A 25750-nucleotide genomic window follows, 5' to 3' on the forward strand; every position below is an offset into this window, starting at 1 on the left:
CAATTTCATTGATTTTTATGGACAACTCTTTTTAAACTACCCGATGCCCGCGACTTGTTCTGCGGGAATGTAACTAGTTTTCAAAAATCCCATAGAAAATTTGCTTTGCGTGCACATTTAGTTGGGGAGAGAAAATAAAACAATCAATTTTCATTAGGTAGGTACTTTATTACGATGAATGGTCATAAGTCATAACGTCCTACTACACGAGCAAAGTAACCCGCCGTCCGCCGTAAGGCACTAGTCGATAAACGGACGCATCGGACGATAAATCAAATTAATTAATTACTACATTAAAATCATAATACGATCACTACAAAAATATACTTCTACACATTTTCAACACTCAACCAAGAGCAGACGTAAAGTTTAACATTTTTGAGTGCATTGTCGCAACTGGCAACTCTATATGACTTTTAAACCCATTACGCACGGTTGACTAGTTGCAACCGGCAATCAGTTCACGGCGACCGTCAAGAATCTGCAATTTATAATATGGAAGTCGCCGTTCCTATTATTGGACCAAAAATCGTGTTCTATGAAGCTTCAATCATCTAATAATCATCTATGCAGTGTCGCTAAGTTTTACAGCAAAATTAGCGACACTGCAAAAGCGAGCTGAGCCCGCAAATATTTTTGTACGGAATGACAAGGCCAGAAATATTTTTTCCTGACGCCAATCTGCCCCATAAGCGGCCAAAAGTGATGAACATCGATCTTTAGAAGGAGATAGCAGATTTGTAGAGCACGGTCTCGGTCGTTGAGACCGACAAAAACGGCATATGGGTTGGGTATGACTTATGAGTGACAGAGACAACGCTCTACAAACCTGAAATGTCATTCTAAAGGCCGATGTTCATCACTTTCGGCCGCGTACTGTACCTAACTAATACAACTGCAAGCTAAACAAGCCTGCGTGCATTGATTAAACTACTTTTCATCCGATCTTGGTTAAGTCATACTATAATTTTATTCTAATACAATAATTATTAAATTCTGCTAAACACTATCGTTAAGTGTAAAGCAGTTTTGGCTCATTTGTATCTCTAACCATTTTCATGGTTTTTTTGTTATCAATTATCAGTTTAAAGTAAATATGCCAGTCCAATATTTATTATGCCATCAAAAGCTGTAACTTTCCTTGGGCCTTAAAGGTGGTTAAAGAAAAACAAAGATAAATGCATATCAGGGCTCAACGCATCTAAATAAAATGTAAGTTGTAATATACGTCGTCATACATACTGGTAAGAAGTTTAGTATGGTTATAGTTCATGTTCAAAGTGTATCCAATAAGTTAGTCTATGGGTTTGAATGAAGACATGTCCCAGTGTGCAAATACATTGTAAATGATTTTACTTATAGCACCTAAGACCCTATATATAAGACCTAAGCCCGCACTTGAGTAACGCTTATCCGTGACTTAAGTAATTTTCACTGTGTAAAAATGGATTAAGCAGGTCACACAATCTATAAAATAATACACAATATTCCTGTGTTGAGCAAGTCTAGGCTGTGATTTATAGAACGCACTTTGAATTTGCTCAGATTAAAGACTGTTAAAACAAGACAGCGAAAAACTGGCATAAATCTGTCACGTTTTAACTTAAAATTAAGTCAGGGGCTTGATTGCGGGAAACCTGCATCAATAATTATAATATCAATCGTTGGGGTTGGCTAAATTTATGGTATTCTTGTTGCAACAATGCATTGTAGCCAATAGGGAGCGAGCATCAGCCAATCAGAGATGATTAATATTGTGACATTGTAGCTGTCATTCTACCGCAATCGAACCGGTGAGCAAAGTCAAAGAATGCTCTAGTCTATAGATCTTAGCCTTAGTCTATTATTACGAGTTGAGCCACAAACTACCATTTTAAAACGAGCCCCAATCGCATTTACATTTATTTCCAGTTTATGTTGGCCCAACGACTTTGGCGTTTGTTTGCAGAATGTGTCAAGATCCTTAGGTTTTAATATGGAGACATTGGCAAAAGCATTGGTCACAAGCAGCAAATATTCGCCAAGTACCGAGTGCTTGACGCAAAGTATTCAAAGGTCGTGAGAAAAGTGACCCTAAATAAGAACTTGCTGTTATTAACTTACAATAATATTGTTTGTGGGCACAATTTCAATTTATCAAATATTTCTATAATAATATTGAACCCAACGCAGATATGTTACAAATTACATGATACATCCAATGGTATTTACAATGTTATATTTTCTACTCTAAAAATTCATTGGTTCTTTTTAGACTAGCAATTTATTTTATGAAAATGAAATCTACATTTGATAGTATTCGAGATCGAAACAACAATATCAGTAAAATAGCTCCTTGAAAATTCAGTACCACTGATTTTAATCTCGCAACGTATCCGCTAGGGGAGTTAGCTGTTAGTAGCTAGTATAAACGAAGTTGAGCTTTAAAACAAGGCTTTAAGGTCCATTTTACTTTAACGCTGAATTGTTTCGACCCTCGACTTCTATCAACGTTGGTGAGATGTAAAATTTCATACTAAGCTAAGCACACCGAGTGTAACTTTCCAAGTAAACTTACTTAGCGTTAACTGTGTAAATCAAGGGACAGAAAAGGTGAACTTTTCAGTCTCTTGCCCACCCATAATAAATGACAGATTTATGAAAGTTAACGTTAACGTCATAAGTTTCACTTGAATCTCAGTAGTACTCCAAAAGTTCTAATAACAAATAAACATTAACAGTAATCATAAGAAAAGTGTTCTTAATAGTAAAAAGAATATACTACTACACGTCGGAAATATCTGCGCACCTCGCTGGAATGCGCTTCCCTGCAGCTCGCCCGTTTTCGCCTATACAGTATCGGGGCAACGCAAGCGCGTTGCATGACGTCACTAAGCCAGGTTCTCAGATATGTCCGACGGGTTGTACTTCCTATAATGCAAGGATGCATAATAATGTACCTACATATAATTTGCAAATCCTGAAATATTGTTTAGTGATATAAAATTCCTTATTACCCCAATGCTTATTGTACAAATTTTTAAATGTCATAAAATTGTATTAGAAGTGAAATTTAAGTTTTTCATTATAATGAATTAAGAATCTATTTCGTACACAAATAAGTGCACATACTTCTAACCTTATGGTATTGGTAATAGTTTAGAACAAAGCTATTGTCGAAGATTTTTTATCACTAACTGAGACAGAGATTTTTGTTTGATTAGAGCCTTTGCAAACGCCGACATTTTGAACGTACGCAACTAAAAATCGATGAACATACATTTGAGAACCACTTCCTTTTTGGATGTCGGTTAAAAATGAGCTACGAACGCAATATCGCAGTGTGTGTGCTTATATGAGATAGAATTCGAGCGTCGAAATACGACAGAGTGAAATGGCCCTAAAGGCCCTCGTTTTAAAGTAAAAAATTCAGCACCATCGATTTTAATTTCACAAAATTTCCGCTTGGAGCTCTGGCTGTAGATGTAAAGACGTACTTGATTGAGCTTTGAAACACAGAAGTTACGGTCTTCTACGGTTGGTTGCTTTAACGCTAATGCTTCGACGCTCTATTTCTATCAACGTTAAGATGTTAAATCTTATATAGTAGGTATGTACTGAATACATTGTTTACTTTCGTGTACGTCAACACGAGTCTACAAGTCCCACAAATTGCTAATGCGCGTGGTCGCCGTTTTAGTGACGTCAGCACTAGAGTCCAGACTGAAGTTCGAGCTGATGGTACATTTTTATTTCGGCTGACGTCACAATGACGTCATTGCTATGTTAATGAGACATGGTTCCAGCGCAATAGCAATTTCCGGGACTTATACGTATTTAAATATGTTGACAGGGTGCAAAAATGTCGTGTTATGCAAAGGCTCTGTAAAATTGATAGATTTTGACACTATTTTAAACAATTACTCCTTAAACTGGGAAAATCTGAAGGTATTACATGAATGAAAATGTTACTAAAGCTGCATTGCTTGGTGTGAAAGGTATAAAAAATGTAGGAAAGTTTTATTTGAGGATAAGGTACCTACTTCTTATGATACTAATATCACTACAATTTATATCTAACCATTATTTATGTATTAGGCAAGGTGTCGAATCAATTCCTAGTAAATGCTGTAATGAGATCAATTTTCTAGAGCTATTTAAGCAAACATTTAGAAATACTAATACTGAAACTTCAATGGAATTATTAGAATCGAGGTACATTACTACAGAGAGGAAGCGCAACGATTGGATTTTTCTAAAATGTTTATCTGTAGCTCAATCTTTTAGAAAAGACAAGTTTAACTTTGCAATTATTATACTAATAGAAACGAAGCGGTGTTAATCGTTCCGCCTCACTCATACACTATACACAGGCACTGTGTGTGAGAGGTATAAAATAATGCCGACATTTTTGATTCATTTTGTTATTGGCACTACTTATTGTGAATAATATTGGAATGTATAATAAAAGAATATGAATATCTTCGCTTCGACTTTGCGCCAATGTGCCTTGACCCTAGTCAAATGTTCTATCAGAAATGTTTGAATTTGAAATAGCCATTCACTACTTAATATTACTTTAATAATTCTACAGAATTGGTCAATTAATTTAAATTTAATTTTATCATACATAAAGCGTATAAGCCTCATATTAGCTAAAGGTACACTGTGAAATAATTTAGTACATGTAAAATGTATATGGCCTTCTACGCATTAATGTTACTTAACTTAATCTCAATTATTGTTAAATTTAATGTAAAGTTAAAATTTTCGGCAAGACTTGCCTAAAAAGTTGGGATCGAGGGCGGAGTTATAGGAACAAAATTTCATAACTTGCCTGTAAGCAAACGGGTAAAATAAACATACATTTTGATCCAGTTCCATTATACATAATATTATTGTTTTTACGATATGGATAAGTTGAAAATCGATTAAATATTTTCATTACATTTTTCATCGATAGTAATATTCGAAAAGATAATAGATATGATGTGATTTAACGCCAGTTTTTCAATGTTTGCATGAGGAAAAATTTTGCACTCTAAATATGTCGGAATATCAAAATTATTCGCCAGGTCAACTTCAGCGATTGAAAAATCAGCGTTAAATCGATGTGTCAGATTAATTTAATGGATCGAATTATAAGAGAGCACTCTTTATAAATCAATACATAACGCTCTATGTATATAAAAATTGCACAAGCAAATAAGGAATGAATTGAAAAAAGAATTAGTCTCGGTCTCGCTCTGGCTCGTGCTATACGAGAAGTTATCCTGCTCACAATCGTCCTAGCTATTACAATCAATATCGCAAAAGTTGTACAGCAAATACAACCCATATCCATATTAATATTATAAATGCGAAAGTGTGTCTGTCTGTCCGTCTTCTAGCTTTTCACGGCCTAACAGTTGGACCGATTATGATGAAATTTGGTACAGATATAGCTTGCATCCCGGGGAAGGACATAAGCTATTTTTTATCCCGGAAAATCAAAGATTTCCCACAAGATTTTTAAAAACCTAAATCCACGCGGACGAAGTAACGAAATAATTAAAAAAGAATGATGTTGTCTTGCTCTAGCTCGTGTATTTACGAGCTGTCCTGCTCGCACTCATTCCAGCTACCACATTCGTATGGATCGCAATCGTTACTTTAAATAGTCGATATCGCCATAAGTTGTACAAGCAAATACAAAAAGAAATACATCAAAAAGCATCATATTGTTGTCTTGCTCCCGCTCTTGCGTTTACGAGAAGCTATCCTGCTCGCACTCGTCCCAACTATCACATTCGTACGGATCGCAATCATAATCAATATCGCACGCGGCGTGGCCGGTTGCGTCCGAACTTATGTCCGTCAACGCCGCTTCGGAGACCGGTTTTGATGATATATCTAATATCTGAAAATGGAAGGATAGCTTGTTAAAGAGATTCACGAAAGTGTAATCAAGCTTATGCTCGCAACTTCGTCCGTGTGGACTACACAAATTTCAAACCCCTATTTTCAAAAATCCATTCTTAGCGGATGCCTACGTAATAGCTATCTGCATGCCAAATTTCAGCCTGATCCGTCCAGTAGTTTGAGCTGTGCGTTGATAAATCAGTCAGTCAGTCAGTCACCATTTCCTTTTATATACTTGGATTTAAAGACACAAGAAAGACTTCGCTTCGCGTCAACTCTTTGTCAATATGTCTTGAGCCTCTGGTGTCATCGGATATGCTAAACGAACGGACCTCTACTTTTAAAGTGGTTCATGTATGCAAACTTACGTCAGCAGAAGAGCGTAAGCTGTAGTTGTCAGAAGCAGCATCCCGTTCGCCCGACAGCGCGTGTAGTGCAACGGAGCTGCGTTTAGGCTCATCGCGCGAAATGTTCTTGTCGCCCGAACGAACTACCACTTCTGATGGGTTTGATCGCTCTGAAAAATTTATTTGGTAATTTAGAGAAGGTATTTTTAGAATTTATTTCGGATGGCAATTTAAAATGAATCGAAGTCCATTCTGCTTCTAATGAGGTCAAAAGTATGTACGAGACCAACAGTAATTTAAAAAATCTATTTATCTCATTCGTACGAAATTAATGCAAACAGATTTTTTGCTCTTCCTGGAATCCTCTTCAAATGTGGAATATTTTCACAGAATTAAAAGAATGGTTACCGCAATTTAGTACTATAAAACAACCAAGTGTATAACAAGACATTAAACATACACTACAAAATAGCGGCAGAAAATAATGTACATCGACCTTTAGAATGAGATTTCAGATTTGTAGAGCGTTGTCTCTGTCACTCATACCTATGTGACGTTTTATCGTTCTCAATGACAGAGACAATGCTCTACAAAACAACTATCTCTCTTTACATCTTTCTTCAACTTTCTCTTACATCATTTTCTGCCGCGTACTGTACAAAATGAGCTAAGTAATAGCTAATGAAATTATTTTTTAAGGTCAACAATGCTCGGATCTCGGCAAACTGGATAGGCGGTTTAATGAGGATCCACAGGCAAAACTGATCTCAGAGGGTGCCACAAGAGGTCCGGCCAATATCAAATTAAAATCAACATTGTTTGTACCGTTTGTTTGCTAGGTTTGCTAAGAATAGTTGATATCGATACAATATACATTTGTTTCGTAAAGTATTTAAAGTTGCGTGATACCAGGAAGTTCATACAATTAAAATTATGGCGTTTGACAGCTTAGAGTAGCCGGTTCCACAGATGATGTATGATGATGTCGGGATAAGTTTGCAGTGTGGATTCCCATTGTTATTATATATTTACCTTTAGCGAGAGGATCTGCGAGGGATACCAAAGACCCGCTTCTCGGCGAGCCTAAGCTCCCGCTGAAGTACATTTCCGGGTTTGCTTCGTGCGCATCTAGAAACAACTCGACACTACATGGCCTACGAATAGCAACTACAATTCAACGTTTAGTACTGGGATAAACCTAAATTATAGAAAACATTCCTCAATCACGAATGGCATTATTTCGGTTATACATAAAACAGTAGTTCCAGTATTTCTGAGTAGTTTCTTAGTAGTTCAAGTACAAACGTATTACGCTGATTATTTTATTTTATGTTGTTTTAGATTTATAACTAATACTGCAAATAGACTAGCAGTGTCACTTACCACATGCAGCAGAGTTAATAGGCTGAAAAGAGCCACAATAGAAGAACTGTCTTGTGCACACTAAGGCCAGCGAAAGCATTATGAGAAGAGTTTCTCGATGACCTTCTCCCAACCCTGAATCCACTCATAACAATTTGATAAAAGTCCATTCAATGACTGATTGCAGATAGCTTTGAAATATTAAAAAAAAAAAAAAAAATTATAACTAACGTCACATATCTCGCTCTTGAGTTGGTCTTGCCCGAAAACGTTGATTGAAAAGCATGCTTTCATGCAAGACCACGTCCTACGCTCTGAACTGTTATGACTAGGACAGACTTTAGGTTAGGTGGTTACATTTTGACACAAAATCGGTTTACGACTAGTGAATAGCTTCATATAAAATGTTCTGCCACTGGAACATCTGATTTAAATCCGGGTCCGACAAACGACAAGTGGGTAACAGACAAGGTTTATTTTTAGACGATTGCGATAATATAACATGTTTTTCTTAAAACATCTTTCAGAAAAAAAAATGGATACTAAAAAGATTGGTTTCGTAAGCATCTCAAAAAGTTTTTTTTTGCGTAGTATTTAGTATGATTTTTAGTACTGTCTCATATTCAAATTCTTTATTTGCATAGATTTAGTAGGTTTTAGGCATTGATGTTTCATTTAAGTTCTGTGTTCAATCGAAGTAATGCCATTGTTTTTACACGTTAAAAGTTTAGCATGCCTCATTTAGCTACGATTACAACAGACTGGCATTAAATAATAATGCCAGAAATCAGAATACAACCCGTCTATTGGAATATTGAAACTGGAGTTTAGCATAAGATTAAACATTTTTGTCAAACTATAGTACGTTTTTATGATAAGTACATAAAATGCAAATACGAATGGATAGTTTTACGACAAACGTATACATACTCAAATCTTTATTATAAAATTATACGAATGGATTTTTGACTTCAAATATTGTTGTATCAGTGTAAAATCACTGACCACAGTCCACGATGTCCTGAAAGACGTAGTTGTTGATGGCGACCGGCTGCCGGATCCACGGGTGCGCCATGAGTTGCGCGACCGAGCATCGGTGCACTGGGTCCTTGCACAGCATCCAGCGAAGCAGTTGCTCCAAGTCTGGGCGAAAATTGGTATGAATATTAGGTAATGGGTAGGGTTGAGGAGAGGACTGAATTGGGTACTTTCTTACTTTGGAATTTGATAAATATTATTACTTTATTATAAACTAGCTTATGCTCGCGACTTCGTCCGCGTGGACTACAAAATTTCAAACCCCTATTTCACCCCCTTAGGAGTTGAATTTTCAAAAATCCTTTCTTAGCGGATGCCTACGTCATAATAGCTATCTGCATGCCGAATTTCAGCCCGATCCGTCCAGTAGTTTGAGCTGGGCGTTGATAGATCAGTCAGTCAGTCAGTCAGTCAGTCACCTTTTCCTTTTATATATATAGACTAGGATAAAAATAATGACTGAAAAAAATATTAAAATCCAACAAAGATTTACAAAGTTACAGGCATTTTAATTTTGGAGTGGGAGGGTCTTCTATTCCTTTCTCGTAAAACGAAAATTTGTATGAAACCGCACGGAGCTACTATGGCATTAGTAAGGTGTGACGTTAAAATGCTATATCGCTATCTCTGTCTAATCAGAAATATTTAAATGCTTATAACTTTTTGTTATTTGATCGATTTAATTAGTTTTTCTGTTTACGTCATTATTTCCTAGTCCTAGTTTATAATAAAGTAATAAAAAAATTGGAGTCAAACACCCAATTCCGAAAGGTCCCCGGTTCAAACGTTGCACTGTTGTCGTACCTACTCCTAGCACACGCTTTGCGCTTAGTTGGAGATGAAGGGGGAATATTAGTCAGCATGATAAACTTGGCTAATATTCTTTAAAAAAAACTGACCTAAATAGACGGCGAAAACTCACTTAAACTATCGCAATACGCCAGACTAGTTACGGACCCGGCCAGGGTCCTTACTCATGAGCAGGCCTTTTAACACTAACAGGTTCACTTACCACCAGGTGAGATTGCAGTCAAGAGCTAACTTGTATCTGAATAAATAAAAAACGTGTCCGGTATGTGTGGGTGTGTGCGTGAGCGCCCATTTGAGAGTGCGTGCGTTGTGCGTGTGGGTGAATGTGTGCGTGTTACAGGTTACCTTCAGACACGAGCTGCGGCAGTGAGAGCGGCCCCTGTATGATGTCCTCGATGTCGGAGAAGGGGTTAACGAGGAACGTGAGCACGTACAGCGTTATCCCCATCGACCACATCTCTAGCTCGGGACCCGCGTATCTGACAATAATAAACGGTCAATTTTGTAAAAATAATGAAGTCAGAATTGACAAGTCTGCGACAAATCGTCACATACTCGTAGGTATGCCGTATGAGTGACAGATACGACACTATGACGCCAAATCTGCCGAATATCTCTTCGTAAACCTCGATTTGTTATATTTACTGCCGGATACTGTATGTATTATGATTGTTGAAAATACGCAACCGAAAAAATTTCTCTCAATGGAATCGCAGACGTGAAATTGTACGATATAAGCGATAGCAAACTTTCACTAGGAATGTCGAATTATATCAGAATTATAAGTTCCAAAACTGTCATTATAGTAACACAAATAATGAATATGAATTTTAACTGACCAAAGATTAAATGTGAGTTGTGATATTTAGTTATTAAACACGTAGATCAAAAGTATCTCACCGTAGGGGGCAAACAATTATTAAAGACTATAGATGATGCCAGCGACTTCATCCGCGCGGATTAAAGTTTTTAAAAATACCGCGAGAACTCTTTGATTTTCCGCGATAAAAGTAACCTATGTCCTTCCCTGGGGTACAAGCTATCTCTGAACCAAATTTCGTCAAAATCGGTTGAACGGATGGGCTGTGAAAAGCTAGCAGACAGACAGATACACTTTTATAAAATAAGCATGGATATGGATAAACTAGCTTATGCTCGCGACTTCGTTTGCGTGGACTAAACAAATTTCATACCCCTATTTCACCCCCTTAGGGGTTGAATTTTCAAAAATCCTTTCTTAGCGGATCCCTACGTCATAATAGCTATCTGCATGCCAAATTTCAGCCCGATCCGTCCAGTAGTTTGCGCTGTGCGTTGATAGATCAGTCAGTCAGTCAGTCAGTTACCTTTTCCTTTTATATATTTAGATTATGAGTAATCTTACTTGTTGCCAGCTAAGACCTCTGGGCTGCAGTACTCTGTGGTCCCATAGAAAGTTGAAAACAAAGTGTCCTTGCTCATATAAGTCGCTGAGCCGAAGTCGATCAGTTTAACGTGGAACTTGTTGTCAATTATTACATTCTCGTCCTTAATGTCGCGGTGCAGGATGTTGTGCGAATGGAGGTACTCCACTGCTTGACCGATCTGAAAATATAAATGTATGCAAACTACTCTGTGACAAACTGTGTTTTTTTTGGTCCTTGCGAATTGCGCGATCAAAATAAAAATCCTGAATTAATACTTATTAGGTCAAACTTTTTTTTTTTTTTTTTTTAAATATTACAATAAAACTTAAAGCTAGCCTTATCTAATTACTATATAAATCATGAAACTAAGTAAAGTTAGCAATTCATTTATTGGTTTTTTAGTAAGCTTACAGAAGACATGGAGATGTCTCTCAACAAGTTCAAAGTTTAAATAGTGATTAAGACTAGTCATTACAGCTGTTTATATTAGGATTGATTGAGTAACCAATATCCAAAAATGATATTGAGTAACAAGCGTCCAAAGATCAGATCTTCACAAACAATTATTTTGTTGGAAAGGAGAAAGATATGAGTACAATAAGTAAAATGAGTAATATAGTTACTTACTTGTCTAAAAATATAGCTAAGCAAAGGCTCGTCCAGGCGCGGACGTCGCTCGATGAACTCAAACAAATCCATGCCGGCGCCATGCTTCTCCATTACCATTTGGAAGTATTTGTCATTTTCAAACACGTCGATTACGCTAACCTACAGGGGAAATACTATATTAGTGCTCTCTTTATCTCTAGACTAAATAGAAAGATTGAAAAGCAGTGGTATCCTTAGTCAAAAGAAACATTGTGAAAAGGATAGCACTAATTAGACATATTAATTTAGTTCAGACATTTGTATATATTATATGAATCTAAATATATAAAAGCATACTTAATATATCTAAATTCTAAATATATAAAAGGAAAAGGACTGACTGATCTATTAACTCACGGCTCAAATTGCTGGACGGATCAGGCTGAAATTTGGCATGCAGAATAGCTATTATAACGTAGGCGATTCTAATGTTTTTTTTATTAAAATTCATATTACAGATATATAATATCTGATATGAATTTTATTCCAGATGTAAACGGTTGTGGTATACTCACAATATTAGTATGTTCGAGGGTCATCAGCAAACTAAGCTCCAGCGGTAATCGACGTCCGTCGGGCGCTTCTGTCCAGAATGCTGCGCCTACTTTCTCTTTGAGTATAAATTTAGCTACTGCAAGCAAACGGTCTGATCGACGGTATGCCATCTTTACACATCCGTATGCACCTTTGCCTGAATGAAACAAAAAAAAAACCGTGAAATGTCATATGACAGCCGATAGAAGCGAAGCTTTACTCTGTCTTGCTCCTTGGCTGTGGGCAATATGAATAGTTTATCTTAGAAAGAGATCGATTTTATATTATTCGATTAAATATTCTATTTTGTAAATAAAAATAAAAACGCTCCAATATCTAATGTCTCACTCACTCATATGAGCTGCTGCTCATAACATGAGTGAGACGTGAGATGATAGAGTGTTCTTCGTGAGGCACAGCAATTTATTTCTAGTCATTTAGCTCCACATCTCAAATGTCCGTAAAGAAGCTTCGCTTCAAAATAATGATGTACTAATATGAACTGTTATTATCACTATGTAATTTAAATCTGGCAATCAAATCGGTCTGTCGCTATAATCATGACTAAAATGCTGAGTTTTATTAACTTATTTTTTTATTATAAAAACTACAACATAAACATTGAGCCTCAATAGCTCAACCGGTATAGGAGTGGACTGAAAACCGAAAGGTCGACGGTTCAAATCCCGCCCGTTGCACTATTGTCGTACCTACTCCTAGCACAAGCTTGACGCTTAATTGGAGAGGAAAGGGGGATATTAGTCATTTAATATGGCTAATATTCTTTTTTTTAAAAAAAAAAAAAAAGGACATGCTCAAAGACAGCTTCTCTAATAGATTTCTACCAGAAGCCCCACAATGTGAGAATAAAAATATAGAAAAGTTTCCTTTATTTGGCGGGTGTTAAATAGCTAGTAGATGCCTCACCTATTTGTTTCAAGGTAACATAATGCTTGTTATATTCTCCTGCGATCTGTTCTTCTCCACACTGGCTCACTAACGACATAGACTGTGGTCTGCTGCTAGCTGACTTATTGCCCTGTAATAAAATACAGCTTGCTGAAAATAGCAGGATATTATGGAAAAAGAAAAAAGAAAAAGAAAACCGTATATTTTGCGTATATACGGAAGAAATGAAACTTCCTTGGGTAATATTCATAACACATTAATTTTGGCAATAGTTTATTTTAATGATAACAGTATAACTTTTTATGTAACCCTTAGATATTGGGTTTGAAAAATTTGGTCCAATAGCAACCATATTAATATTATAGTCATGGCCTATATTTGGGGGGAGTCCTCTATCTTAGGCAGCACCATCAGTTACCAGCAGCTTTTTTTTAAATAAAAATGGCGAGCAAACGAGCAGGCGGGTCACCTGATGTTAAGTGATTACCGCCGCCCATGAACATTTGCAGTACCAGAGGAATCACCAATGCGTTGCCAGCCTTTCAGGAACTTGTTGGTCCGCCCCTTGAATAACCCCATGTTATAATCTAATGGGAACACCGCCGAAAGGAGTTGACTCCACAGTTTGCATGTACGTGGGAAAAGGATTTGGCACAACGGATGGTCGAAGTCTATAAATTAAAAAAAACTTACGAGCACTAGTGAGTTGTCGGCGGTGGAGGCGAGGCTGGAGGCTGTGGTGGTGTGTCGGGGCGCCAGGTCAAGTTGCGCGTCGGGCTGGGCGCCGCGCCGGATGCCGAGCCACACGCACCGCACCGTGCGTCCCGTGCCGAGTTGCATACTCGATACGGTGTACACTACACCTGTCAACAAAAGTGTATCTCAGAATTGATACATTTTCGTCAATATGGGCTAAAAATAATAACACGCGCACGCACCCAAACGCAACAACACAACAATATAACAACTTGCAAAATTATTAAATATTTTTGATTTTACTTCAAATGTTTCAAATACGTTGTACAATGCAAAAGTATACGCATATAATTGCGCACACTACAAGAACTCTTGCCACCATGTCTGCTAGTTTGTAGGTGTGCGTCCTTAAAACGCGAACGCGTTGGATTGTGCGTCGCGATGTCTTTGGATTGCAAGAATAATTTAGTGGCATTTGCTGTCTTCCAATAGGCTACTTGACTCATATCTAATTTCGTCCAATAAATGATTATTTATTATAGTATTTTGCTTAAGACACCGAAATATATCAATAACAATTATTAAAAACGCAGGATGGATATATAAATCCAATTTAAAAAAATACAGTTTTTATTTTTATTTGAAACGCAGAAAACGCTGTCAGCCATGATGTGACGTCATTCAATATGTAAACAAAGAAATGTCATCCCTATGTCACTCGTGGACTAACGTAGTATCCATATATATAAAATTTAAAGTCCTGACTGACTAACTTATATTAACGCACAGCCTAAACATCTAAACAGCTGGTCCTAGATACATGAAATTTGGTGGGTATGTTCTATGTAGGTAAAGAGAAGGTATCCACTAGGAAAGGATTTTTTGAAATTCCACCCCTGAGTGGGTTAAATGGGGGTTTGAAATTTATGAAGTCTACGCGGGCGAAGTCACGTGCATAAGCTAGTTTTTATGTATTTCGAAAAACTCATAGTAAACGTAAAAAATTGTCGTTTTCTCTTTATAAATTGAATAATATGTTATTAAGTAAGACTTACAACAAAGTGATCTTTGCAAAAATAAATTTGGATTGCAGTCGTTAGTGATATAGGATCCCTTTAAGCAAGTCTTCGCGTGTTACGTATATTTATTTCACTGGGCACTCTAATCCACAACTTTCCTGTGGTCTTTATCGATGCGTTTTTACATTCTCGGATGATACAATAACGATAATTACTCTATTTTTCATGTAAACTAGTATAGAAGTCATGTTTATTAAACTTTGGGAGGTTGTTTACAAATGCATGACGTCAGAGCACAGATAATCTATCGGCCAAACATGGCCGACAGTGTTTTCACCTGTCTAAGAAAAATATATTTTTGAATTAAAGTTTTACGGTTTTTAGGGCGCAAAAAAATATAGTGTTAATTTTTTTGATCTAATAGGACAAATATTAACCATTTAAGACCTACTTAAAAAGAGTGTCAACTAGCCTATTGTATAACTCTTACAGACAATTTTCAACGATTCTACGAGTTATCAACATAGGGGTTAACTTAAATGAATTCTGGATATACATAGCTCTTATTTTTCTATACTCACTACGAGCAACGCTCTGTTTTCATCGTTATGCAGCGCTACGCCTCGGTAGATGTATCCACAGTCGTTGGCGTCCCACTGGTCGGATTTGCTGTTACGTGTTTGTGTTTGTGTTACGGTGTAAGCGTTTGTTGGCACATGGAGTTTCGGCAAAGGGAAGAAGGAGACGTTATGCTCACCTTGTCCCGCCTTAGGAAGTAGGTGCAAACCTGTGCTGGTTCTACGTTGGTAGATGTCTCAGTCGCATCCAATACCCGGGATTCTGAGACGCCTCATTCGTAATCGCGGCCTGCGCCGCTGGGTTTTTACTGGGTATCATGTGGCAGTGCCGGTGAGTCCCACATACCTGCTTTTATGACGGGATGCGTAAGTGCATTTTCCCCAACGAAAAAAAAGCCAAAATCTTTAATTTTCTATACTCACTGAGCTCTGTTCCGTCTTTATGCAGCGCTACGCCTCGGTAGGTGCCGTTCTTGTACCCACAGTCGTTGGCGTCACACTGGTCGGATTTGCTGGTACGTGTGTGTTGGGGAGTCGACGTCGTTACGTGCGCACGGAGTAAGCGTTTGTTGGCACACGGGGTTTCGGGACCTTCGTCTGTAGGATAACCGCTCGTCATTAAATTGTTCAGTTGAGGTAAATACTTGGATTACAAGACATGTAAAGATTATGGCAGGAGACTACAGACAAAAGTGAAAATTTAAAACTATGAAAATATAACAATGGTAATATTGTTGTACATTAAAACATACATTGTACATTAGTTTAGTTTTTACATCGGCACTCTACGCACTATTAACATAAGCATGTCGCTTACGCTACATTGAAGTTTTTACCCATCCTAAGATCGCCCAACGCGCTTAAAGAAGTTTTTACTTAAAAATCTTAAGTATTTACGTTGCAAGCAAGAAATCCCGGAAAGATTGATTGCCAGTCCCAAAGACTTCCTGGGATTTTTGCCGATCAAGGATTTCAGTAAACAATGTTATCGATAAAATCCAGAGCAGAGTTAGGTGTTTCTAAAATGGTTTGGGTCAGGATGTGCAGATATTGGCTTTAGATGCTTGGTCATATTGACCTGCCACGCGACTTTATTAGAGCAGTACCGTGTATAAAGTGAGGGTAAATGAGTCATGTAGAACTTACCATCGTAAATTTTTCTTGGAGCAGATTCGGTTTGAGTTTCCAAATCGATATCGTTGCTCAAACTCTCGATACTCTCATCGTTTCCATTGTGTTTCGGCAAATCCTCGATTTCACATCCCGAAGGAGGCAACTCATTTATGGGCGTAAGGAAATCCGCGCTAGTTTCGTTCGAGTCACAGAAATCCAATGATATGCTACTCTTATCATCTTTCCCTTGCATGTTGACTTTAATCGATTTGTATTTAGCAGCATCAAAGGATAACCTCAAGGACGCATCGTTTAATCGAAGTCTGGACGAACTGCCAGTTGGAGTAACTTCTTCAGAATGTTGTGATGTGTAGTAAATCGAGTCTGATTTTTCGTTTAGTTTCGATAGCGTTTGTTTGATTGAATTACTTTGTTCGGATCGCAGAATATTCTCCGACCTGGATTTGGATATGCTGCTTTGACAATAGTTCTCTTCGTCAATAGAAATTCCGGACATTCCGGATGTGACGTCAGGGAGAGCTGACGTGTCATTTCTGTGTTCAGTTGTGCTCAAACTCGAGACCATGTCCTGAGTTGGTGTTGGTGTATGGGTGACTAAGCTGTAAGACTTGTCGAGACATAGAGCGCTCGATGATTTTTCTCGTGTAGTTGATAGTAAGGACTGTTGCACGTTTAATGACATGCACGCAGATTTTTGGCTGCCGTTGAATGCGCCGCACGAATCTTCGTCTGTGTCTGAAGCTGATAAAATTTTAATATGTTTTTGAAACTACCCTTTAAACTGACGCGAAAGTTGAAAAAGTGGAAAATTGCCCACATTTTCTCTGCAAAGAGCCGTAAGCTATAATTTTAACTACGCCTACGCATCGCATTTCAGATACCTTAAAATCAACTTGATTTTATCATAGCGTGAGGTTGCAGGCTTTCACACGATAAGAAAAGGCTTAGGTGACAATAAATAAAGTATGGGAATGAAAATCAACCTTTAAAATAAATACCTCTTGTAAATTTCTATAGGCGTTATTAAAAGAACCATTGAAGAGTTCCTGGGAAATTTTGGGGATGTGTTTGATATATTAGCAGAATAATTATAATAACGGCCCTTTTATCTTCCTTTGCGAACTTTGTCCCTGAACTGGCTCCCTATTAGGCATCGACGTAATCTACATGTTCTTTCCATCCTATTTGCCACACTTTTCCATCCCTGGTCACCACCCTACCTTAAAGATCAGTTTAAATTCTTTAGCTCCTTCGAACGTAATCGCGGCCTGCGTTCCTGTTACGACTTTAAGCTTAAAGCGACCAAATGTAATACGCATAGCTACGCGGAATCATTCACTGTAAAAGCAGCTTCGCTGTGGAATGCACTTCCGGTCGAAATAAGACGCTCCAAATCGCTGGCGATCTTTAAAAACCGTGTTAAGAAACACTATCTGTCACTGTAGATTTTCTGCGATAAGAATATGTACAGTTAGCTATGTATTATTGTTTAATTACATTACATTGATTTTATATATTATTTATATATATGCATATATTATATTATATTATATTATACTATATAACATTATATTGTATAGTATGTACCTATTAGAGTGTATGTTTATGTATGCCTATATATATATATTTATAACTACATTGCGACTCCCCGTCTTACAGTTCTATAAGTTCTTAAGTATGGGTTGCCTGGAAGAGATCACTTTAGTGATAAGGTCGCCCTTTGTTTTTTAAGTGTATCCTGTATTCTTACTCTCTGTAATTTTAGTAACAATAAAGTTGTTTTAAATTAAATTAAATTAAATTTGTATCACGAACTAAAAATACAAGTAATTTACAAGTTTTGTATACAACAGTTACTGTTGATGATGGAAAGACGGCAACCGAGCCGTAATAACATGTCTTAGACATTATTGTAAGCGCGTTGTAATGTATCCCATACCTGAGTCGTCGTTCTCGTTGTTGACCGGCGATAGAGTCATATTCCTATTCCCGTCCTGCACATTAACCAGGTCGGATTCGCGGCAGAAGTTCTGTATGACGTCCTCGATGTGGTGTCCGATCACTTCGGCCTGCGCTTTGCCGAACGTCAGCATGGCGAAGTGTTGGTTACACGCGGTTATCACCCCGCTTTCGTCCACCACTAGCAGACCGCTTACGTTGTATGTCACCTGGTGATGGAGTCACATACAGTCATTATCATCATCATGAACAACCCATAACAGGCTCACTACAGAGCACGGGTCTCTTATCAGACTGAGAAGGGTTTTGGCCATAGTCTACCACGCTGGCCATGTGCGGATTAGTAGACTTCACACACCTTTGAGAACATTATGGAGAACTCTCAGGCATGCAGGTTTCCTCACGATGATTTCCTTCACCGTTAAAGCAAGTGGTATTTAATTAATTAAAACGCACATAACTCCGAAAAGTTAGAGGTGCGTGCCCGGGATCGAACCCCCGACCTCCGATTAGAAGGCGGACGTCCTAACCACTAGGCTATCACTGCTTAACCTGCTTATCACATACAGTACCAGGCAGGAAATATTCTAAATCGACCTTTAGAAACAGATAGCGGTTTCGCGTTTCGTAGAGCGTTGTCTCTGTCGTTGAGACCGACAAAACGTCACATAGGTATGAGTGACAGACAAAGCCGAAATCTCTAAAGGTTGAAGTACAATATTTCCTGCCGGCTACTGTTAACCTATTTAACCGGCTATTTTAACCATTTATAATGCGCCTATTTTCCATACGAACGGCGCGGTTTTAACTAAATAACAAAAACATATTATTCAACAGAAAGGCAATACGCTGATATTATCGGTCTGATAAAAAAAATGCGCGTTAGAATTCACTCTGCTCATATATTTTGTACTAAACTCTGCAGAGCAGAATGTAGCCTCCGATTAAAAAGATTGCTTCTGATGTTCATAAAGTGAATGGAACAGAGGGTTTCTGACAGACAATTTCTATATAGATTTCGATAAAATTTCAGTATTAGATCAGCTGCTCGATTGCGATAGAATGACAGCTACAATGTCACGATCGCAATCACCTCTGATTGGTTGACGCTCGCTCACTATTGGCTGCAATGCATTGTTGCACCAAGAATCGCACAAATTCAGCCAATCACAACAATGATTGTAATAATAATTGATGCAGGTTTTACGAAATCGACCAACAGAATTCCTTAATTTTTACGTCAACTAAGGTAAGAGCTACTTCTGAAATAGGTATTCTTTTTAATAAGTAAGAATATCGAGCCAAAGAGTAGGCGGATCACCTGATGTTAAGTGTTGTTAAGTTATTAGTTACGAAATGTAGCTGTAACTTACTCTGGCATTCACTATAAAAACTGGCTTGTCTTTGTTAGTCTTTATAGACGACCACGTCACGGATTCTGTACTATTCGGTTTTGATATCCAAAGGCATAGTGGGAAAGAGCCACCATCTAATGTCCGTCCTGAAAGGAATAAATCTATACAGTATACATAACAGAATAATATACTAACTGAAATATTAACTTTAGGCAGTGGTCCGACAGCCGCGCCGGCGAGAAAACGACTATCGGCGATTTTCTCTCTCAAGAAACGTACAATAAATGTACATTATGTGTAAACGAAAGAGATGCATATATCAAAAGTTGCTCTCTGACTGTTCACACTGCCGGCGACCCCTCGCTTTACTAGTTTTGTCGCTGAACGACGAGCTTTCAAAAATAAACTCACTCAGCGATATTCGTTCAGCGATGCTCGCTCGGTTGAACACGTGTAACGCGCGCGCAGGTTTGCACAGGACTGAGCGACCGCGGGCGAATGGCGCGAGTAATCGCTCGTCGCACTTGCACACTCGCTTGTAGCCCGGCGACAAAATTATCGAAACTACACACTCGCTTCCCGCTGATTGCCAACTCGTTTAAGTTTCTAGTTCTACTCGTCTCTCGTTCATCGTCGGCGGTCGGACTCCTGCTTATCTTAAAACGGTTGCAAGGTTTTCTCCACCACACTCCACTTTGTAAGGTCTTATAGTTTATTTTTGAAACAGCAGTGTTTTAGTTTATTTTTGAATAGACAGATGGCCAAACAAAACTTAGTTTTGTCCAGTCTGTTTGTGTCTGTCTGTCAGTATCCGTTTTGCTACGAAACCCTAAAACAGACACTTACCAGTGGCCTTCTGTTTAGAGACACTTTTCGGTACAGGCGCCTCATACGCCGGTAACTGTAGATAAGGTATAAGAGACGCGACGGGCAGACCTATAAGTTTATCTGCAGACTCTGCTTGGAACAGCAAGGCTGCGTCATCGCCGTCACATGACACAATTATACCAGAGTCTGCCTCATACATCTCATACTGATACATAGACAGATGGCCAAACAAAACTTATTTTTGTCCAGTCTGTTTGTGTCTGTCTGTCAGTATCCGTTTTGCTACGAAACCCTAAAACAGACACTTACCAGTGGCCTTCTGTTTAGAGACACTTTTCGGTACAGGCGCCTCATACGCCGGTAACTGTAGATAAGGTATAAGAGACGCGACGGGCAGACCTATAAGTTTATCTGCAGACTCTGCTTGGAACAGCAAGGCTGCGTCATCGCCGTCACATGACACAATTATACCAGAGTCTGCGTCTATTGTTAGCTGAAAAATAACATCATCATCATCAACAATGTTTCATAAGAGGGTTTTTGACTCTGTCTTAAATAAATTTGAAGGCACGCCGTCTTTTTATTGTAAACACTTTGCTCATTGAACATCACGTTATCGTCCCCACCGTCGTTGTGAGACTATAAAATCGGACGCGTCATGGAACATTGTTCGTTTAGCTTCACCCAAAGGCGGTTCTAAGTTGACACAGGGTGTCATACTGTAGGTTTTATAATTGTTGTTGTAACCTTGTGGTTGTGGTTGTGGTTTCAGTTGGTTGACGCTACAGTACTAGTTGTGGTGTGCTAGGTTAGCTGGTTGGTCTAGGACCGGTATTGGGATGGAGGAGCCGGTTTAGGTAGGGACCTAGGTAGGGTTAGTTAAGGTTGTCTAATCATAGTAGACGTTGGTGTCTCATAATTAGTGAGGGTTGGTATAGTTATCGACGAGGGTAGTTTGTGTTGTCTCTCGTAGTGTGCGAGAATATTGTCAGTGTGCCCTCGGCTAATCTAAAGGTTGTAATCCTGACATATCCGGTTAACCATTACCTAAGGTTACTTTTAGTGGTTTAGTCTTCAATCTCAATCATAATCACATCCTTCTGGTGGTGAAGAGCCTACAAATTATTTATCAGTGATTATTAAATAGAGTCTTCCTAAAAATGTAAAATCCACGTCCTTTGTTTTATGTGTGATAACATGTGATACATTATTTTTTGCCGCGTACTTTTTTTTTTTTTTTTTTTTTTTTTGTTTATTTGAAAGTAATCAACAGCGTAAATACATAATTATTATTTAAATTTAAATCTAGGTATAACAGAAGGCCAAAAGAGATTACTTAAAATTATAATTAAACTATTTTAACAGAATAGAGTTAGAATAAATGTAGGTATATACAATAATAAAATAAAATTACAACAGTGTGTGTATGATTGTATGTGTGTGTGTATGCGTGTGTGAGTGTGTGCTTATGAGTATGTGTGAGCGTGTGTGCATGTGTGTGTGTGTGTAAATGGGAGTGTATGATTGCATGCATATTTAGATGTTAGCTACTTTTTTTTTTTGTTTTACGATGATAGTTTCTTAATTCCTTTTTAAATTTATTGTTTGATAGGTAAAATATAGGTACCTAGATAATAGAATAAAATAATGTTCTTACCACAACATTTTTGCACATAACCGGTTCTGCCACAACCAAACATGGCCCGTCATTGTCCAACTGTCTTATCCAAAGAGACACTTGTACTGATCCACCATTTTTCGATAGAAGTTCTACTACCTGAAAACAAATAACAATTCTTTATTCTGAACAAAGATATAAAAACTAAGCCACCATTAAGTAATTTAAAATTCATGTTCTATCCTTTTTTTGCAATGTTAAAAAGAAAGAGACGCAGATTCAAGAAGAAGAGAGAGAAAACAAGAGAATCGACGCCATTGTCTTATACATATTAGCTCATAAGATAATATGACATGAGCCATACTATGCTGGGTCGCAGCTAAAAATCAACGTTACATTTGTATATTCTGTTTTTATCTGTGACACCAACAACAAATAAATGTATTTTATTTCTTTCTTTCTAATATATGGCTAATTTATCAGCACCGATCGGTAGCGATTTGCACCGACCAGTACCGAAAACCTGTTTCTTTATTCTAGCACCCTCATAGTGTACAACTTAAATCACACCTATCGTAATGTTCTACTTTTGTGTACCTTTCCACTAAGCAAAATAATGGTTCCATCCTCAGATATATCCCCATCTTCTGCTTCATGTAAGCTGAAAGTCTTACTGCTTCTTTTTCGAAGAAGATCCGAGAAACGAAGGTCACATAGTTCTCCTGATGAATAACCAAGCAAGGAGCATGCTTTGCTATTTACTATAAGTATCTGTAAAAGAATAATAAGTACATAAACATTTTATTAAAATGAACTTAATAATTACCATTACTGTTAATTTATTAACTATGTAGAGATATAGAGTACCAATATATAGTACTAGCTCATGCTCGCGACTTCGTCCGCGACTATACTCAAACTCAACTATACTAAATCTCAAAGCCCTAATTTACCCCCTTAGAAGTTGAATTTTCAAAAATCCGATGTCTACATTTTAATAGTTACCTGCATACCAAATTTCAGCCAGATCCGTCCAGTAGTTTGAGCTGTGCATTGATAGATCACTCAGTCAGTCAGTCAGTCAGCTTTTATATATTTAGATTTACTGTAGGTAAGTGATGTGCCTAAGCCTTAATTATAAATTCTTTATAAAAATATTTTCTACATATTAGTTTAATTCAAAAATTGTATAAGTACAACAGAATAAGCCACAAGCTAAGTTTACTTAACAAGATGTGGTATCAGTAAGAGTATTCTTCTCCGAAACGTATATCACCCACTGCGCAAGTACAAGGTAAGCCTTTTTCATGATGCCACTTACTGTAAAATTTAAACTTATTACACACTAGCTGATGCCTGCGATTTAGTGCGCGTGGATTTACGTTTTTCAAAATCCCGCAGGAACTCTTTGATTTTCCAGGGTATAATCTATATCCAATCCAAATTTCAGCCAAATCCGGCCAGTAGTTTTTGCATGATTGAGTAACAAACATCCAAACATCCACACTTTCACATTTATAATATTATTAGGACTACACTAGATGATGCCCGCGACTATGTCCGTGTGGATTTAGGTTTTTAAAAATCTTGTCACTTGTGGGAACTCTTTGATTTTACGGAATAAAAAAAAGCAAGCTATCTCTGTACCAAATTTCGTCAAAATTGGTTGAATGGATGGGCCGTGAAAGGCACACATTCACATTTATAATATTAGGATGAATTATTAGTATTATCCATACTTTATACTTACTTTAGAAGTATTTGGTTCGATGGTGAAGACAGCTTTGCTAGGGTTAATGGATTGCTGTAAGCGATCGGTCTGGGACTGTGTGGGAGCGCCACTCACATCGCCCGACGCCAAACTTGTGTTGAAACGTAACCCATTTGGCCCGTCAACTAAAAAGTATTAGTAGTAAGTAACCAAATTAAGAACTCATAAATTCATAAAAAATGTCTCTTAAAATTAATTTGATATTAAGCTTTAGGATAATTTATAGGCTAGAAAAAAGCTTTTAAATAACAAAAGTAATTTACTTGCCTCTTACTAAATCAACTGGTGGCTTCGCTTTGCTTGGCGTCTCAAGATCCATTCTTATAGGCCTCGACTTCTGTTTCAGGCGAGGAAAGCTCTGGTTTCCCTCAAATGAACGATTCCTCCAGGCATTTTGAAAACGCTTTGCCTTGACAGTCCTAGAATTTTTGTTTTTTTTAATGACACTGCTCTTTTTCATATATGTACCTGCTAAACCCTACTATATCTGTCTCACGTCACATCTTTTAAGCAATAACCTCATCATCGCTTTCCATCAGGGCATCTGCAAGCTTATCTTGCATTAAAAATAATCACTACTCTACCCATATTATAAATGCAAAAGTGTGTTTGTTTGTTGATTTGTTGGTATGTCTTTAAATCACGTCGCAACAGAGCAACGGATCGACGTGTGTTTTTGCATGAGTATAGTTAAAGACCTGGGGAGTGACATAGGCTACTTTTTATCCCGGAAAATCAAAGAGTTCCCACAGGATTTTTAAAAACCTAAATCCACGCGTACGAAGTTACGGGCATCAGCTAGTCAATAATAAAAATAAAAATTACCTGCACTTGTCATTGGTATCAAAGTATAATTCAGGTGTGAGGATATCATTTGTCAATTTTTTGAATCCAAGCTTGTTTTTCTGTAATCAGAATAATAATTAAATAAACTTTACTACTGCATTTCCTTACTTAATTCAATTAAGTTCTTGTAGGTTTCTATAGGAACTTAAAAGATACTTATCAAAAGATACTAAATAAACTGGTAAGTGACAAAGATATAAAAGAAACTTACAGATTTTGGTGTCAAATTAAGATGTTCTGGAGAATAAATATCCAAAAATTGTCCTAATCTAGGCTTTTGAGGAGTATGATCGCCTGGGTTGGTAGCAGCACTGCTGTATTCACAAAAGAACGATTTTAGACTGTTTCACGTGAAAAATTAATGTTGTTCACCTACTAATAAGGTAAGCCGTAAACTGTTGTAGCTTGATGATTTATTTACATCTCACCGAGTTATTTTTATAAGAAAATCAATAAGTTACAGCGCGGCATTTCAAATTTTGTTTCGCGTACTTCAAAAGTTATTTCACACACTACTGTACCTGTTTAGGCTTGATAATTTGCCTATTTCCATTGCTTAACATGCATTAACGCCTTTTTGAAGATATTCAGTAAGTTTAAGTGTTTATTTTGCGTATTTTCAAGATTTGCCGTTACAAGAAAAATTGCAATTTTCAAACAAACACAAACCATAGAGCACATAGAGTCAACACAAAAAATCTGCTGTCAAAACTCAAACGTTTCGTTATTGCAAGGTCACTGCTTTCTTTTGACAATGATATAATCCACAGAGTACCTACGTACCTACATTGGTAGGTAGTTGTGTTCGTTTGCTTGTCTTTGTGCGCACAGCGCATGCGCGCGTGACATCTTCATTGACTCGACTACATCCTGGAGTAAATGTATTCTGTGGACTACATTGATGTTGGAATCCCATTATTCTAGGCTCGACTAGATTAGCCACGACACGAAGCAAATGTTCAAAAAAAAAACATTGCTATTAAATTTTGTCTAGTTTGGAGTTAGGTACCTA

The 25750-nt window shown here is 37.5% G+C and overlaps 1 protein-coding gene across 1 annotated transcript; it reads right to left on the bottom strand.

The window, feature by feature from the left end:
• Positions 1 to 147: 147 nt before the first annotated feature.
• Pask (PAS kinase) lies at positions 148 to 25401 on the bottom strand. The gene is made up of 22 exons (XM_034978155.2): positions 25260 to 25401; positions 24950 to 25052; positions 24718 to 24797; positions 24160 to 24311; positions 23872 to 24017; positions 22719 to 22892; positions 22161 to 22280; positions 20813 to 20996; positions 19694 to 19821; positions 18301 to 18529; positions 16374 to 17102; positions 15651 to 15824; positions 13628 to 13797; positions 12953 to 13064; positions 12007 to 12182; positions 11471 to 11611; positions 10822 to 11021; positions 9783 to 9916; positions 8595 to 8732; positions 7260 to 7355; positions 6249 to 6397; positions 148 to 5878 (listed from the first exon to the last, which is right to left on the bottom strand). The coding sequence occupies exons 1-22, from the start codon at positions 25289 to 25291 to the stop codon at positions 5726 to 5728; spliced, it is 3720 nt and encodes a 1239-aa protein (XP_034834046.1). The 5' UTR covers positions 25292 to 25401; the 3' UTR covers positions 148 to 5725.
• Between the last annotated feature and the right edge of the window lie 349 nt (positions 25402 to 25750).

Source organism: Maniola hyperantus, chromosome 2 (assembly GCF_902806685.2).
Source record: "Maniola hyperantus chromosome 2, iAphHyp1.2, whole genome shotgun sequence".
Taxonomy (NCBI): domain Eukaryota; kingdom Metazoa; phylum Arthropoda; class Insecta; order Lepidoptera; family Nymphalidae; genus Maniola; species Maniola hyperantus.

Coding starts and splice junctions, on each gene's coding strand:
- Pask (XM_034978155.2), bottom strand. CDS start 25,291: ATGGAAATAGGCAAATTATCAAGCCTAAACAG. Junction 22,893..23,871: donor TCGAACCAAATACTTCTAAA/GTAAGTATAAAG, acceptor ATTCTTTTACAG/ATACTTATAGTAAATAGCAA. Junction 9,917..10,821: donor GAGGTCTTAGCTGGCAACAA/GTAAGATTACTC, acceptor TATTATTGTCAG/ATACGCGGGTCCCGAGCTAG.